The sequence below is a fragment of the Stegodyphus dumicola genome, chromosome X2, assembly GCF_044657685.1.
Source record: "Stegodyphus dumicola isolate Sdum_Otavi_A_Nest chromosome X2, ASM4465768v1".
In the NCBI taxonomy this organism is placed as follows: domain Eukaryota; kingdom Metazoa; phylum Arthropoda; class Arachnida; order Araneae; family Eresidae; genus Stegodyphus; species Stegodyphus dumicola.
The window spans coordinates 47,759,543-47,774,920 of NC_140781.1; the positions used below are offsets into that span (position 1 = coordinate 47,759,543).

The 15,378-nt window shown below is 34.8% G+C and overlaps 1 protein-coding gene across 11 annotated transcripts in view; it reads right to left on the reverse strand.

Annotated features, from left to right (window-relative positions):
- Window positions 1-15,378, reverse strand: part of LOC118197749 (uncharacterized) — a 183,771-nt gene that overhangs the window by 70,375 nt on the left and 98,018 nt on the right. For all 11 annotated transcript variants that reach the window (XR_015039272.1, XM_085810113.1, XM_085810115.1 and 8 more), the window contains 2 exons: window positions 14,525-14,665; window positions 4,674-4,826 (listed from right to left, as the gene is read on the reverse strand). Coding sequence is in view for 10 of the 11 variants with exons in the window: in XM_085810113.1 (XP_085666239.1) it covers window positions 4,674-4,826; window positions 14,525-14,665 (294 nt within the window). In the remaining variant the exon portion in view is untranslated. The remainder of the gene's footprint in view (window positions 1-4,673; window positions 4,827-14,524; window positions 14,666-15,378) is intronic.

Consider the following 15,378-nt stretch of genomic DNA (forward strand, 5'->3'; position numbering starts at 1 on the left):
ACACGCACACATATAAAATTAGTGCTGCGTGCTGTTTTGTCCCAGATACAATAATAAATTTCAAGGCTGAGATTTAGTTAAATTCAATTAAATATTTACAAAATATTTCACAAATGCGCTCTGAGATTTTAGTATTATGTAAAATGTTCGGACCTCCATTCAATACATAAATAATATTCACACATTTATAAGCACATGTTGCACAAACAGCTGGCACTGGGTGTGATCAGTACTGAAACCAACAGTTTAAACTCATAGCTTAAAACCAAAGAACATTTTGTGAGCACTTCGGTATTTTTAGAGCATCAAAGAATAAATGCATTTCTTAAGAATAAAATTTACAAATTATTTTAAATGTGTGGAACTGAAGTCAGCATGCCCTTTCCGCATATCAGGGAGAAAAATACTTCCTTCTGCTTAATCAAATTTGGTATCCAAATATATTGGATATAGTAAATTGCTGCTAATATGAAAACAAAACTTCGAAACAGGCATAAGCACTTCAGTTAACACGTCTGCTAAAGAACAGTTAGCACCAAATAGGTAAAAAATTAGTAGGTAAAATAGGCAATCGAAAGAGAAAATAACTGATATCTGTTCATTTCGAATGGAACGAACGATCTTCAGTTAACAAGCTCAACGCCGCTAAGCAGACTTGGCTCCTACAAGTAAACGAATAACTTATATACTTGATTTGATCATACAGATAAGTGTATTTAAGTCAATGAAGGCTTTGAAATTCTTTTCATAATGGAGATATCCTTGGTCCAGACTCAAAATTTGGAACTTCTCCAACGCTTACTGACGCCAGTTTGCTGCATTATGTTTTTGTTGCATTTTGTATTTAACGTGATTAATATTTCCGGATTTCCTTTATTAAAATTCTTTTTTTGTCATCAGAGACAAGTAAACCAACTAGGGAAAAGAATTTAATTTTTTTTTTTTTTTAATTTCATGAACGCTATTTGAATGAAAGAAAATTCTCCGAAAATGTTTATTAATATAGCACTAATATAATAAATATAAATCACGTAAATACGATCAGATTCTAAACATAGTCAAACCTCGTTATAAGATCAACCGAGCACAAGGTCACCATAGAATAGTGCCATATTTTCAGAGGACTGACCAAGTACCTACAGTTTGTTTACATTTACTGCAAACAGCGTCAGATTTGTCATATTACTATTATAGAGTCAGTCCCATTTATATAAACTTCAGGCACTTCCATTAGCAGTTTCAGTACTCAAGAAATCTTAGTAGTAGTAAAACTGTAAACAGTAACTTCGAATGAGTTTTTAATATCAAATTTCTGAGCCATGTTATATGTAAATTATTAAGTATATAAAGAATTTATATTAAATTATAAAGTATATGTAAATTATAAAGTACATAAAGAATTTTCAAATGCGGTGTCACCGACTCTTAGCTTTAAGCGTAGTAGTTATACTAAATTATTTGTTAAACATTTAAAATTATAAAATGAGTATCAAAATATACTTTAAAACCCTAATTTTTTATCTTTACATTTTTGTACAACTTTATTATAATTACACTAATTTAAATCCTCCTCCGCATATTACGTCGGTTTTGCTAAATCCCTGCAGTGATATTATGATAATGTTTGACTGCGACATATATGAAGTAAAATACCTTAATTATTTAGAGGTTATCTAATTTTTACTTGTGCATAAACTTACTTACAAAAAAATTTATTTTATTAACCTATCCTGTAGTTTTACGTTTAATGAGAAGGTTGTGTAATAAACGTAACTGGCGGCTTGCGTGTACTTGAAACATTTCGGAAAAAAGACATCCAAGATTCTATTTATTAGACAATCAGTGCACCACTGGCCTGCATCACAGTCGTAGGCACTCAAAAGTGCTCATGACTGTGATGACTGTAACTCTAAGTACTGCTCATGACTGTGACTCAGCACTTTACAAATTCATGGCTATAGTTTTAATTATCATTAATTAACGATAGCTTTAATTGTGTAATTATGAATTAACGATGATAATTTTAATTATTATTAATTATTATCAATTATTATCAATTATATATTTTACCTGTTTCCTGTTTTTCATTCCACTTTTCCATTTTTCTGTTCTTCGTATTTTTTTTGTTTGTGTTTTCTTGTGTTCATAAGTTTTACTTTTTTATATTGCACTCATGGCATAAAATAATTTTACGTTAAAAAAATTATTGATTTTTAAAAGTTACTAAATAATTTTAATGTACTTTTCCCTTACAGTTATTTTATGTGATTTCTTCGTTATTACATGATACAGCTTTATAACAGATAATTAATTATAAATTTTCTTAACTTTTTTGGTAATTGGATTTTGATTATGCCGATCAATTGTCGGTTCATATTCTGTTGTCGACCTCCTTTAAAATTTGATCGAACTCCAAGAGTTCAATACCGACCCCGTTGGGAAACCTTCATTAAAAACGAACTTGAAAAATACGCCAGAAAAGTCTATAAATGCAGTTAATTAATTTACAATGCGTTTTTAATCTTATTCAAAGATTTCAAGATAGATATTTCATTAACTTTTATTCGTAATCTGTCAAAAAATAAAAAAGCTCAAGTTATAAGGTATTTTTCCCGTCTTCCTAGTGTGCCTTCGTAGTGTAGTGGTTCTGCACGCTGGGCCGGTATTCCAGAGGTCCGTGGTTCGGTTCCCGTCTGCTCATTTTTCATCTTGCCTGCTTCCAAAAACAAAATCCTAATGTCTCTACAAAGTACGAACTTAAGAAATTATGAAAAACTAAAGAAATTATGGCACAAAGAATAACCGTTTTTGTGTGAGAGTACACTTATATGAAAACACCTTTTTTTCCACAGTCGAAAATTAATAAAAAGTGTACCCGACTGACCGATTGCCATCTGCAGTCGTGACAAAGATAATTTTTCAGTAATTTCTCTCCAAGGTTACAAACTTTGTCAGAATCAAATACCATCAAGTGCCAAGCTGCTGTGAGAAATAAAGAGAGTGTAATTATTTGCATACAAGCATATGTATTTTGATTTATGCCTGGAAAAAAAATATATTTAAGAGAGAGAGATTAGGTTGTCATTATTTACTCCCAAGTTTTGTCCCACTTGAAAAAGTTTTTCTGAAAACGTAAGAAATTTTTCATAATTTCTTTACTTTTACTTTAAATTTAAGTAACTTATTTAAAGAATTCAAGATCCTAGAAATGAGAAAGGTCAGTCAGCAGATTTCTTTGCTCTGAAAAAAAGTAGTTTTTTGTCCTGGAATTTTGTCCTGCACTTCTTTGTCCTGGAAATCGATTGAGATCTTGATTAAATCTACGCCAAACTCAAGGCTGATGCGATACTAATTTTATGCTAGAATTATTTGAATGTCAATCTAAGATTATGATATTTAGCTTTGAGTATGTTTGAACTACAAAGTGTAACCAACAAATACTCTTGAAAGTACCAAAATTTCGATTTCAGATAAAAAAAAAAAGACATATAAATTTGGGTTTTTTTGCCTTTATGATATTATTATCTATGTCACTTTTTGATAAATATTCATTAAGCGAAATTTAAAATATTTTTTTTTTATTTTCTTAATAAAATAGTTTCATTTTGTAGGAAAAAACTAAATTCTGGCTCTTCGGTTGTTTCCAGACTCGCATGCAGCTTGGGTTTGACACCCTTGGTCTAGAGCAATGCAAAACGTCGATGAAAAAACTGATTTTTCAATTTTACTCGTAAGTTTTATTTTATAGTTCTAGGGATTGTTTCGATAGACTTTGATGCTCTTTCCAAAAGTAAATAAAAAAAACTTTCATTTATTGACATGTTTCACTTCCCCCCCCCCAGTTTTGTTTAGTAACCCTCACTGTGCCTTTTAGCTTATCAAGTCAGCATATAATATTAACAGTTTTTAAGGAAATACATTTAGTTTACAACTACTACTTGAGAAGAAAATACCTTAAATTGGTACGTTAGAAAAGAATATTAAATAATATTTCGTTTAGATTTTTATGTTTAACAAACAGGAATAAGAAGTGATAAAAACATTATAAGTAAATGAAAGAACACTGGACCGTATGCATTTAGGAGGGGAATCATACTAAAATTTAAAATTTCCTACATTTTGCAAAACACATTCAAAAACTTAGTTACCACATATTTCCTATTCTGTGACATTTAGAAATTTTCATTGCAAGTTCAATAAGTTTCAGCTGCAAGCAAATAATACAGAATAGAACTTCAAAAGTGTATAGAACTTCAAAAAAAGCTGATCAGTTAAATTAAAACCTTAGTGTTACATTAACCAAACCAAACCCTTAACCAAAACCCTGCCTCTCTATCCTCCGAAGAATTTCTGGAGTGGTTTTATTGTCTTGGATTGAGCCACGACCGCTCTAATATGAACTCTAAAATGAACTTTGAATACCTTTTGAGCTTCGTGATTAAAATAATCTGCAAAATAATAAAAACTCAAATTTCGAAAAGGTATAAAAATTTATATTTTATGTACTTTGCAATAAAGCAAAATTTCTTGAATCTATCCCATATTTTTCAGAATTGCATAATAAATATAAGTTAACTCATGCACAATAAATATAAATTAAGCAAAAATAAAATAAATTTGGTTTAAGGTAATTAAATATATTTTAAACTAAGTATATATATAAAAATTCTTACCTTGAAGAAGAATCAGTGATAGTGATACTTTGACTAAACTTCCTGAACTTCTTGATTTAAATGCAGCGACTAACATAATTATCAAGATCGTAATGATAAGTGCCGCATCTCCAACACACAGAGCAGCAGTTGCAGTTTTGCAAGCTTTACCAACTGCAAATAATAATAAAAACATTCGTGTTTATCACAATATTAAATGCTCTTATAATTCAATGCCATCCAAAACTTAAATTACACTTAGTACGGAACAAAACCCTAACTTCAGATATTAACACCCAAAGGAAATTTCAGAACTGCATTACATCAGTATTTAAAATGTTAAATTTTAATTTTAGGTCCCTCACATTTTTTTACCCGAGGCAAGAACCTCATCCGTTGCATCCTCGGCTCGCTATGATAAAAAATTACCAATTTCACATTTCATAAATGCGGCCTGGATTCAGTTTTAGGACACTAACTAGAAATATTCTCGCATTTCAATTGACAAAGAAAATGTTTTCATACGGAATGGATGCATATGAATAAGGCATAAACTGATGAAGAAAAAATTTAACAACAATTTTATATGTAGTTTTATATTATCTAGTTAAATGAAACGTAATATCCAGCATAATAGTTAGCATAAGAATATTGCTAACTATTATTGCAATATATATGCAAATATATAAATTTCTTTGATGCATTTTTAATATAAACTTAAGTAAATTTTGTTACACGTAACCACAAAATTAATCTGCGTTCACATAAATAGCCTGAGGACAGGAAAGTTAACACTCAAGGATTTTTCTGAATCATCACAAAAATATGTTAAAACGGCATTTTGTACGCTTGTAAGACTTATACACAGTTACTCATTAGTTTGAGGCATAATCAGCATTCAAATTAAGCAAAAAGGCAATCTTAGATTGGCATAAGTTTAAAATAAAAGTCTACCAATTTCAAAGGCCATCTGAATCGACAGAGTTTTTCAACAATCTATGGTTGCCTTTTTGTTTAATATTAAATTTTGTGTTGCAGTTATCAAAATATATTTACTTCGATCTTTCGTAGGTTTTACATTCAAGTAATTTAGGTATAAACGATGTAATATATCTTGAAAGTGTTTAAAGCTTTAAATCCCGTATGAATAGAAGTAAGACATAATAGTAAGATAGAATATTAAAAAAATTTTTTGGAAGAAAGAAGGGATTAAATACTGAGCACATGTACTAATACTTTCCGTGATAAATGAAACTATTTAAAGTAAATTTGCAGTTTACATCGGACAATTTACATTTCTTTTAATTAAAAAAAAATAATAAAAGCTATGGAGATTCTGCTCTTGCCTAAGATTATTGTTACAATTAATACTTCTGAGGTTATTTCAGCTTTCAAACCAGCTTTCACATGAAATTTGTGTGACAATACTTTTATCGAAGAATAATGCTTCTATGCGGATTAAACTAGAAAACAACGAAAAGAAGAGGAATACCGAACATTTTGAAGTTTGTTTTTTGTTGTTGTTGTTTTGTTTTTGTCTTTCTTTTTTAAAAATTTTTAGCATTTCTGTTTAGGGTTCTTTATATCATAAATAATTTATTAATCATTTGGAAACAAATTGCTTTACGGGTGATTCTTGTTGCTGATGTTTTGTAGAAAGCAACATTTATTTGCTGGCTATACTGTAACGTTATCTTGATCGCGATCGATTTTAGGAACTGCGCCCTTTCTCACGCAGACGATCGATTTTTGGTCTCCTTTTACCCTTGATAATTTCAGTTAAGATTTCTGCTTTTTACTTATAATAGGTTTGAAGCGCAAAAGTATTCCCCCCCCCTTCAAAACTTCTGTTTGAAGATTTTTTTTTAAATCCAACAGAATTAAATTCAGGAACTCGTCTTTTTATTAGTAATAACACTTATTTTGACATACAGCTGTCATCTTTACTTCTCTCAATGTTTCAAACATTGATAGATATGTGTATTTAAATATTTTGCAGATCTGTATATTAAAAATTTGCAGATTTAATAGTATTTTATACTCTATTAGCAAAGTAAAATATTATTTGAAGAAAATTCAAGTTTAAACTTATTTAGCACACTTTGAGTTACTTGATGCCATTTTAGAACTCGTTTCACTTCAGTTTAATAAAATATTTTGCATATTTCCTAACCGACACTCACTGCAGATTCAGAGGACTAATGCCTTAAGTAAATAATTTAATATAAAACATGACTGTTCGTGTTAAGATTTACGTGGCTTATTGAAAGCATTTTTTGATATTTTCGGAAGCAGATATGATTTTGTTACTTTTAACACCTTTCAATCAAATATACTTGATTGAAAAGTGGTGAAATATTAAATTCTGAAGATGTTTTAAGTAAAATTTAAAACACTGTTTATAAGTTCATAATCAGTCGATTTGAAGTTTTAAGGCTATGCATTTTTTAACCTAGCGCCCAGACGGGAAAGTAATTAGTGACGCTGACTGCCGTACCGAAGGGCACGGGTTCGAATCCCGGAGAAGGCATGGGGTGAGTGAGTGAGTGAGTGAGTGAGAGATTATGGCGCAAAAACCAAAGATGATTATAGCGCGCCAAACACGAGATGGGATGATTACAATTCATGACTTCATGACTTCACTCAATAAATAAACAAGTAGACAAATGTACCAAATCCAGAGGATGAAGTCATATAAAAACAAATTAAAAGCACATATTAAAATTCAAGACACAGTCTTCAAAACAAATTATATTTGGTAATAAAAGCCAGTCTCTTTCAAATAATAAAACAAAAAACAATTGACCTCTCTTCCGATTAAACGGTCGAGAGGCAAGTCACAACTATTAAAATATTTCTGGCGAAGCCTATTAAAACATGGACACTCAATTAAAATATGGCGAACAGATAAACAAACATTACAGTTAAAACAAACAGGCTCATTTTCAGCTTTTAAAAGGTAGTTATGTGTCACTCTAGTGTGACCAATTCTTAGGCGAGTCAAAAGAACTTCCTCCTTACGATTTTTGGTTAATTCTCAGTGCTCAATTCTAGGTTTTACATGTCTTAATTTATTTTGAAGCTGAACATCCCAAAGTTGCTCCCATTTTTTTCGGATCTTTTGTTTCACAACGCAACAGATGTCTGCAAAAGGGATGAGACGACTGGACAGTTCAACAGCACATTTTGCTGTGATATCTGCCAGCTCATTCCCTTTTATTCCCACATGCCCGGGAACCCAGCAGTACAGGATTTCATATCCACGATTCATTAAGTTTATATGTATTTTGAGAATATCCACTATTACTGGATTTTGAGTATTAGGAAACGCTTCTAATGATTTAAGAGCACTATACGAATCTGTATAAATTATAAACTTTTTGTAGCAGAGCCTTGAGATGTATAAAAGACTATAATATATCGCAGTTAGTTCGGATGTTAAGACAGAGAAATCATTGTGCAAGCGTCTGCCCTCCATGTGGTCTTTAATTACAAATGCCATCCCGACATGATCTTTTGACTTTGACCCATCTGTATAAACTGGAAGATAACTGCTATATTTGTTCCTGTGCTCAGAGAAGAGTTGTCTGTAAATAATCTCGTTAGTGCTTGCCTTCATATGATACTTAAAAACATCAAGAAGCTGAATCCGTGCATTTTCCCAAGGTGGAATTTCAAAATTCTGTACTGCTTGGGGGTGCATATCAGAGAGGGAAAGTTCCTCAATGACAGGGCGAACTCTTAAAAGAAATGTAGGAACACAAGATGGACGTGTTTCAAATAACGCTTTACACACATCATCAAGTAAGTACAGCTTATTGGAATGTTCAGGTTGGGATAGAATATTAAAATATTGCAAAAGGGACAATAGTTCACGCCTCAGATAAAGTGATGGTTCATTACAGTCAACATACAGGCTCTGGACGGGAGAGGTCCTGAAAGCTTCTGAACAAATGCGCAGAGCTTGATGGTGAACAGGATCCAGTTTTAACAATACTGATGGCCGAGCGGATCCATAAACAACTGAGCCATAGTCCAGTTTAGAGCGGACGAGCGCTCTGTAAATGCGAAGCATGGAGCAACGCTCTGCACCCCAGGAGGTGTTCGCCAACACTTTTAAAATATTTAGCGTTTTTAGACACTTCTTTCTCAGGTTTAAAACATTAGAAAGGAAAGTCAATTTCTGGTCGAACGTCACTCCTAAAAATTTTACTTCGAGCGTAACTGGAATAATTGTACCATTCAGATATAACTCAGGCTCAAGATGAAGACCTCGCTTCCTACAAAAGTGAACACACACAGTTTTCTGTTTGGAAAAAGTAAATCCCTGTTTGTTTGACCATTCTTGGATCTTATTCAGAGCCATCTGCAATTGCCTCTGTACGTATCTCATGTCTGCCCCTCGACAGCTAATCTGCAGATCATCAACATATAGAGATCCCAAGATGGTGGGAGGAAGTTCTTTTAGTACAGAGTTTATTTTTAAACTAAACAGGGTTACACTGAGCACACAGCCTTGAGGCACACCCTCTTCCTGTTCAAAACCATCCGAAAAAACAGAGCCAATTCTTACTTGAAAAGTTCTAGTGTTCAAGAAATTTTGAATGAAAATTGGTATGTTGCCGCGCAAGCCACTCTCGTGAAGATCCCGGAGTATACCGTATCTCCATGCCTTATCATAAGCTTTTTCAATGTCGAAGAATATCGAGACAAGGTGGCTTCTTCTTACAAATGCTTTTCGAATAGATGTCTCTAAGAGGAGCATGTTATCTACAGTTGCTCTTCCCTTTCGAAAACCGCTCTGATAAGGCGATATAATATCATTCTTTTCCAAGAAGTAGACTAGGCGGCTGTTTACCATCTTTTCAAACAGTTTGCATACGCAACTCGTAAGGGCAATTGGCCGATAGTTCAATGGATACCTTGGGTCTTTCCCTGGCTTAGCAATAGGAATTACAACAGCTCTCCTCCACGCTCTGAGAAAAATACGCTCCTTCCACACTCTATTGTAAAGAGTGAGGAGGGCAGTCAGTGACTTATAGGACAGATGTTTTAGCATTTCGTAATTCACGCCATCAAGACCCGGAGAAGACCTATGTGTCTGCAATAAAGCTCTCTTTAATTCCAGCATAGTAAATGCTCTATTGTAAGGCTCAGATTTGGACGACTTGAATGCAATGGGATCTATTTCAGAGTGCTGCTTGATAGAGAGAAATGCAGGTGAATAGTTTCTGCTGGAAGAAACGGCAGCAAATGTCTCACCGATAGTATTCGCAATTTCTTCTATGGAGCTAATCACTCGGCCATCTTCTTCCAAAATGGAAAGTGAGTGGTCTTTATATATTCCGCATGCTTTTCGAACTCTTTCCCAAACCCGCTTACTAGGCGTAGAGGATGTAATTGAGGACACATAGGAAATCCAAGAATTCCTTTGGCTCTGCCTCCTTACTTTTCGTGCGTTTGCTTTGGCTCTTTTAAATGCAATGAGGTTTCGCAGAGTAGGATATCTACGAAAAATACCCCATGCTTTTTTCTGTTTTTTCAGTGCTTCATGAAAATCGCGATTCCACCACAGTTTCGAATATTTCAGTATTTTTCCTGATGTTCTAGGAATGGAAAGCATAGCTGCCTCAATAATAGTATTTGTAACAGCTTCAACAGCATCATCGATATGCGCATCTTCTACCATTTCATCTGTGAGCTCTGCAATGGAAGAGAAGAGTTCCCAGTCTGCCCTATCGAGTATGAATCGAGGGAATCTCGACATGGGGTTTGCTCCTCTTCGTGCAAGAGATATAAAAATGGGATAGTGATCGCTGTTGTAAATATCATTTCCCACACTAAAAGTGCAAAATGGCAGCAGAGATGGTGAACAGATGGCAAGGTCGAGAGCGTGGAATGTCCTTGAAGGCTCATGGAAGTAAGTATTTTGCCCATTATTCAGGAGACAAAGGCTATGATCTTCGATCATCTGCTCAATTTGTCTTCCACGGCAATTTGTATCTTTACTACACCAGAGCGGACTATGGCCGTTAAAATCTCCTATTATTATGAAAGGCTCAGGCAGCTGCTCTAAAAGATCATTTAAAACTTCCTGATCAATGTGCTCATTAGGAGGCAAATAAAGAAAAATGACTGAAACTACAATATGAAAGTTTACTTGTACAGCGACAACTTGGAGAGAAGTCGTCAAAGGGGGATAGTCCAGTGAGGTGAGGAGACATACACCTCAACTGGCACGCTCACCTGCAAGGTTATCCTTCCTGACGAGAGAAAATCTCCGAAGTTTTGCATGTTGATCTGGTTTCAGATTTGTCTCTTGTATTGCGAAGCACACAGGATGATAAGTATTGATCATAGCTTTGATGTCAAGCAAATTTCGGTGGAAACCGCGACAGTTCCATGAGACGAGGGTGGCCATTATGACTGGTGTTATTTGTTCTTTCTGTGTTCCTTTTTAGTCTTGCGCGGAAGTAGATGCTTGGGAACTTCCATTCCCTCCTCCACTTCCATACCGTCTGAATCTAGAGATTCAGAATTCATATCATCTGCAGATCGGCTTCTATTTTTGGATACTATTTTTGGAGGCGCAGTTTTTGGTTTGCTCAAGATTGTTATTTCTTTATTTTGTATGACATGGGTTGGATTTTCCTTTTTCTTGTTTTCAGGCTGCTGGGTTTTATTTGGTGGAGTCTGTGTACTTATGGAAGTTTGAGTGGCTATAGTGCGTGTTGATTTAACGGCGCCGGCATATGATTTGTTTGACTGAGGCTGTGTGCTTTGAACTTGTCTTCTGGCGTCGGCATAGGAAACGTTTCTAGAAACTTTTATGGTCTGAACTTCCTTTTCTAATTTCCATTTTGGACAGGAACGGGAAAATGCTGGATGGTTGCCCTTGCAATTAATACACAGTGCTGCAGCGGTGCAATTATCGCTATCGTGGCCAACCGACGAGCATCGAGCGCACGTCAGGGTCCCACGACAGGACATCTTGGAATGGCCAAAACGCTGGCACTGGAAGCATCGCATGGGGTTTGGAATATAAGGTCTTACGGGGCAATTTAAATATCCAGCCTTAATATTCTTCGGCAGATCAGGCGAATTGAAGGTCAGGATCACGTGTTTGGTGTCAATCAACTGACCTTCCTTACGCATCTTGATCCGCTTGGCAACACAAACCTTTTGATCAGCTAACTCGGAGACGAACTCTTCTTCTAAAACACACAGAAGGTCGATTTCCGAGATCACGCCTCTACAGAAATTAAGCGTTTTGTGCGCTGACGCAGTTATAGATACCTGTCCAAGTTTGGTTTGCCGTAAAAGTGAAGCAGACTGGGTGGCCGAAAAGGTATCAATAAGCAGGTCTCCCGAACGAAGACGCTTTATGTTCCTTGGCTCACCTATGCAGGAATGAATGTATTTGTTTATTAAGAAAGGAGACATCTTTTTAAATTCTTCAGAGGCACTGGTAACAACAACAAAGCGAGGACATTCTGTAGTTTCTTTGGCATTTGCATCGGTACGAATTTTCTTGCTCACAGATTTGTCAATGATTTCAATATCTTTATTCGTGTCGTTTGTTTCAGGTTTTTTTTAAATAAATAAGGAAGCCATGATTGAAAAATATAAGATTCGGGTCCGACGGCCCCGCCCACCACGGAGCCCAACAAGGGAACACAGATTCCTGCGTTAGGGATAGCCGGAACTATACGCAAACTGAAGCCCCACAGTCGGCTTTCCCGAAAGCAGGTACTCCCGAGAGCTTGACCCCAAGCCACTGACACAAGGACTAGTGACCAGCCGATTGACACCCGTGAGGACGACTAAGGTGCCTCCCGTTTAGCTGAAGCAGAGGCCAAAGTAGTGTGTTGGGGACAGTACCTCGCCCCTCAACTACCAGGACCCTCCTTTCCAGCGACACGAGTCTCCACGCACGGCAAACACGTGGGCAGTTTTCTCGCCATTTGAAAATTGGACGCAAGGGTTGTTCCAGTTTCTCGTGACGAGCCCCAAACTCCGTAGAGAGAAACCACAAGGGAGAAGGGAAGGGAAAAATTCCAGTTAAGAGGAGAGGAGACGGAAAAGAGGATAGATCACTGGGGCTCCAGGATCGTGACACCCGTCTCACCAAGAAGATGATCCCCTGAAGGGCTAGGGTTCCTCGGGATTGCCACACTCGTACTCACAAAAGTGAGTCCCCTGAGGGCGGAGAAGGCATGGATGTAATATGTTCGTCCCTTCATAGGAAGCAACGGTGGCCCATCTATTAGGTGCCTCATCTTCCGGCCTCAGCAGTTGCCAACGCCTGTAAATTATTAGAGTCCTCCATTGAATGTTTTTTATAAATTGAACCATCTGCAACAATAAGCTGTTGATCTACACTTACATTAACAGGTAAAAAATAATAAATCAAAAATAAGGTATATGAAAATACAGTAGTTCCTCTTGTAAGAGACGACCTTAATGTATTGACCTCTCTTTAAGGGACACTGAAAAAAAAAAAAAAAAAAAAAAAGCTTCAAAAACAAGACTGTGGGATTCCTAACTCTCTTTTGTCAACTCCCTAACTCCTTAGCTCCTTTTGAACGTCGAGGACTTAGTGAACTATGTAGCGACTTATCGCTGAGTTTTGAACAACTAAGACGTATACTCGAGAAGGATTAAATTACCCTTTATTAACTCAAATAAGAATAACAGTCGGCCCCTTCTCGGGCTTTCAGACAGCCTCTACTCGAGCTTTAACTCAAAATAAGAAATAACAAATAAGAATAATTTATAAGATGATTCAAAGCATAATGTCAGAATGGTTGACAGCTCTTAATAACAATGTCTAGAGGGAAAAAAAAAAGGATATTTCTTGATTTCTATTTCTTGACAATTCACCAGGATACCCAACCAAAGATAACACTTAAATCAGTGAAATTTGTGTTTTCTCCACGTAATGCAACACTCAGTATTACAGTATTTTGACCAAGGTAGGGGCTTGAAAGCTCATTGCAGAAAACTATTTTTTACAGCATGTTCTTTTTTTAAGCTGCTTGTGGAAACTGATTAGCTTGCGAGATATGCAGCGTACTGAACTGGTCAAAATCGGGGGCAGCACAAATGCTAAAATATTTAGAAACTGATGAAAACTTGTGCACTGAAGTCACAAATGACGACAGTGAATGAAATATTTTATTTCAACTGTAATTGATTATGTGAGTGACATAGGATGAAAAAGAGCCATACGAAATGAGTGACATAGGATGAAGAGCCATACGAAATGGGTGACATAGGACGAAGAAGAGTCATACGAAATGAGTGACATAAAAAGCTACACAGATACCTTAAAATATGCCTCCCAATTAAAAATATTCATGATAATTATTGATGAGAGTATTTAATATCCATACGAAAAAAAAATGCTTGTAGTGCATACACTTTCAAACAAACTTGTGTAACATATTTTCAATAAATTCTATAAGTAAAAATCTCTTCTTTTCATTTCATACATTTTGACAATAGTTAAAATTTTTAATTAAGAATTTTCAATTTTTATTAATTTCAGATTCAAATAAATACCTGTGACTATTCTACTTATTTATATATCATTTATTCAAAGCTTAATACACCCTGAATTTCTGTTTAAATTAAAAAATTTTTAGTAGAAGGGACATGTGTATTTAAGGGACAAAATGTCTGATCCGGTGGGTGTCCCTTATTGAAAGGAACTGCTGTATTTCTTTTTTCCATTCAGTTTAAAAGAAATCCTTTTGTTTAGAAGGAAAACAGTAATTTTTGAGTCCATAACATTACAATTACATATTAGAACATCATTGTGAGGAATTATATGAAAGGGGGAAAAAAAGGTAAAAGATTGAAGTACTGACATGTAAATTTCAGAGATCCGTTCGATGTGTTATAATTGTTAAGACACTCATAAGACTGAGGCCATTCACTTTCACGAACTTTGTCGTAGATGCGAAAGCATCTGGACCAAAGACCCGCATGACCCTCGGATATCAGCAGACCTGAAAATATATCAACATAAAATTAAAAAGTTAATTGCAAATACTATCTTTATTAAAGTTAGTTATCGATGACATGACAATTGATTGAAATTACAATAATTAGTTCAGTAATTCAGTGGGAATAAATCTGGACACAAAAATGATTGAATTCAGATTGTGGCGAGTAAAAAAAAATGCGTCGATTTTTAGATTCATATTAATTTTTTTAATTAAAATATTACTAATTGAGACTTAATATTTATTCTGATTTAAATTTCAGAGAGAGGCGATAGGAGTATTCAAAATATCTCTGAGTAAACTCACTCTTTTTAAAACTGAAGGAAAGTATAAAGGGATGTTGTAATTTATTTGCTTTGCAACATACTGATTTCAGTTATCAAGTATTCGTTTGGGACAATGTCATTCAGCGGAGATAATGAACATAGATTATTGTAATTAAATTAAAAGACACAATATTTTGGCTTTTTCATATTTCTTATCGTAAATCTTTCCTTCGACGTAAAAAAACCAGTGCGTAAATTCTTCGTGTGTATATAAAAGCACGATTTTACTGCTTTCTGAAATCAACCTTAAAAGTAATATGAAAGCAAGTACAAGGACGCCCAGAAAAAATAAACTCTTAAACGAAGTAAATAAAAGAGAATCAAAAGCAATGTTCTCGTTTACATTTTTTTTTTTTTTAAGTGATGATAGATTTTTTTTAAGTGATGATA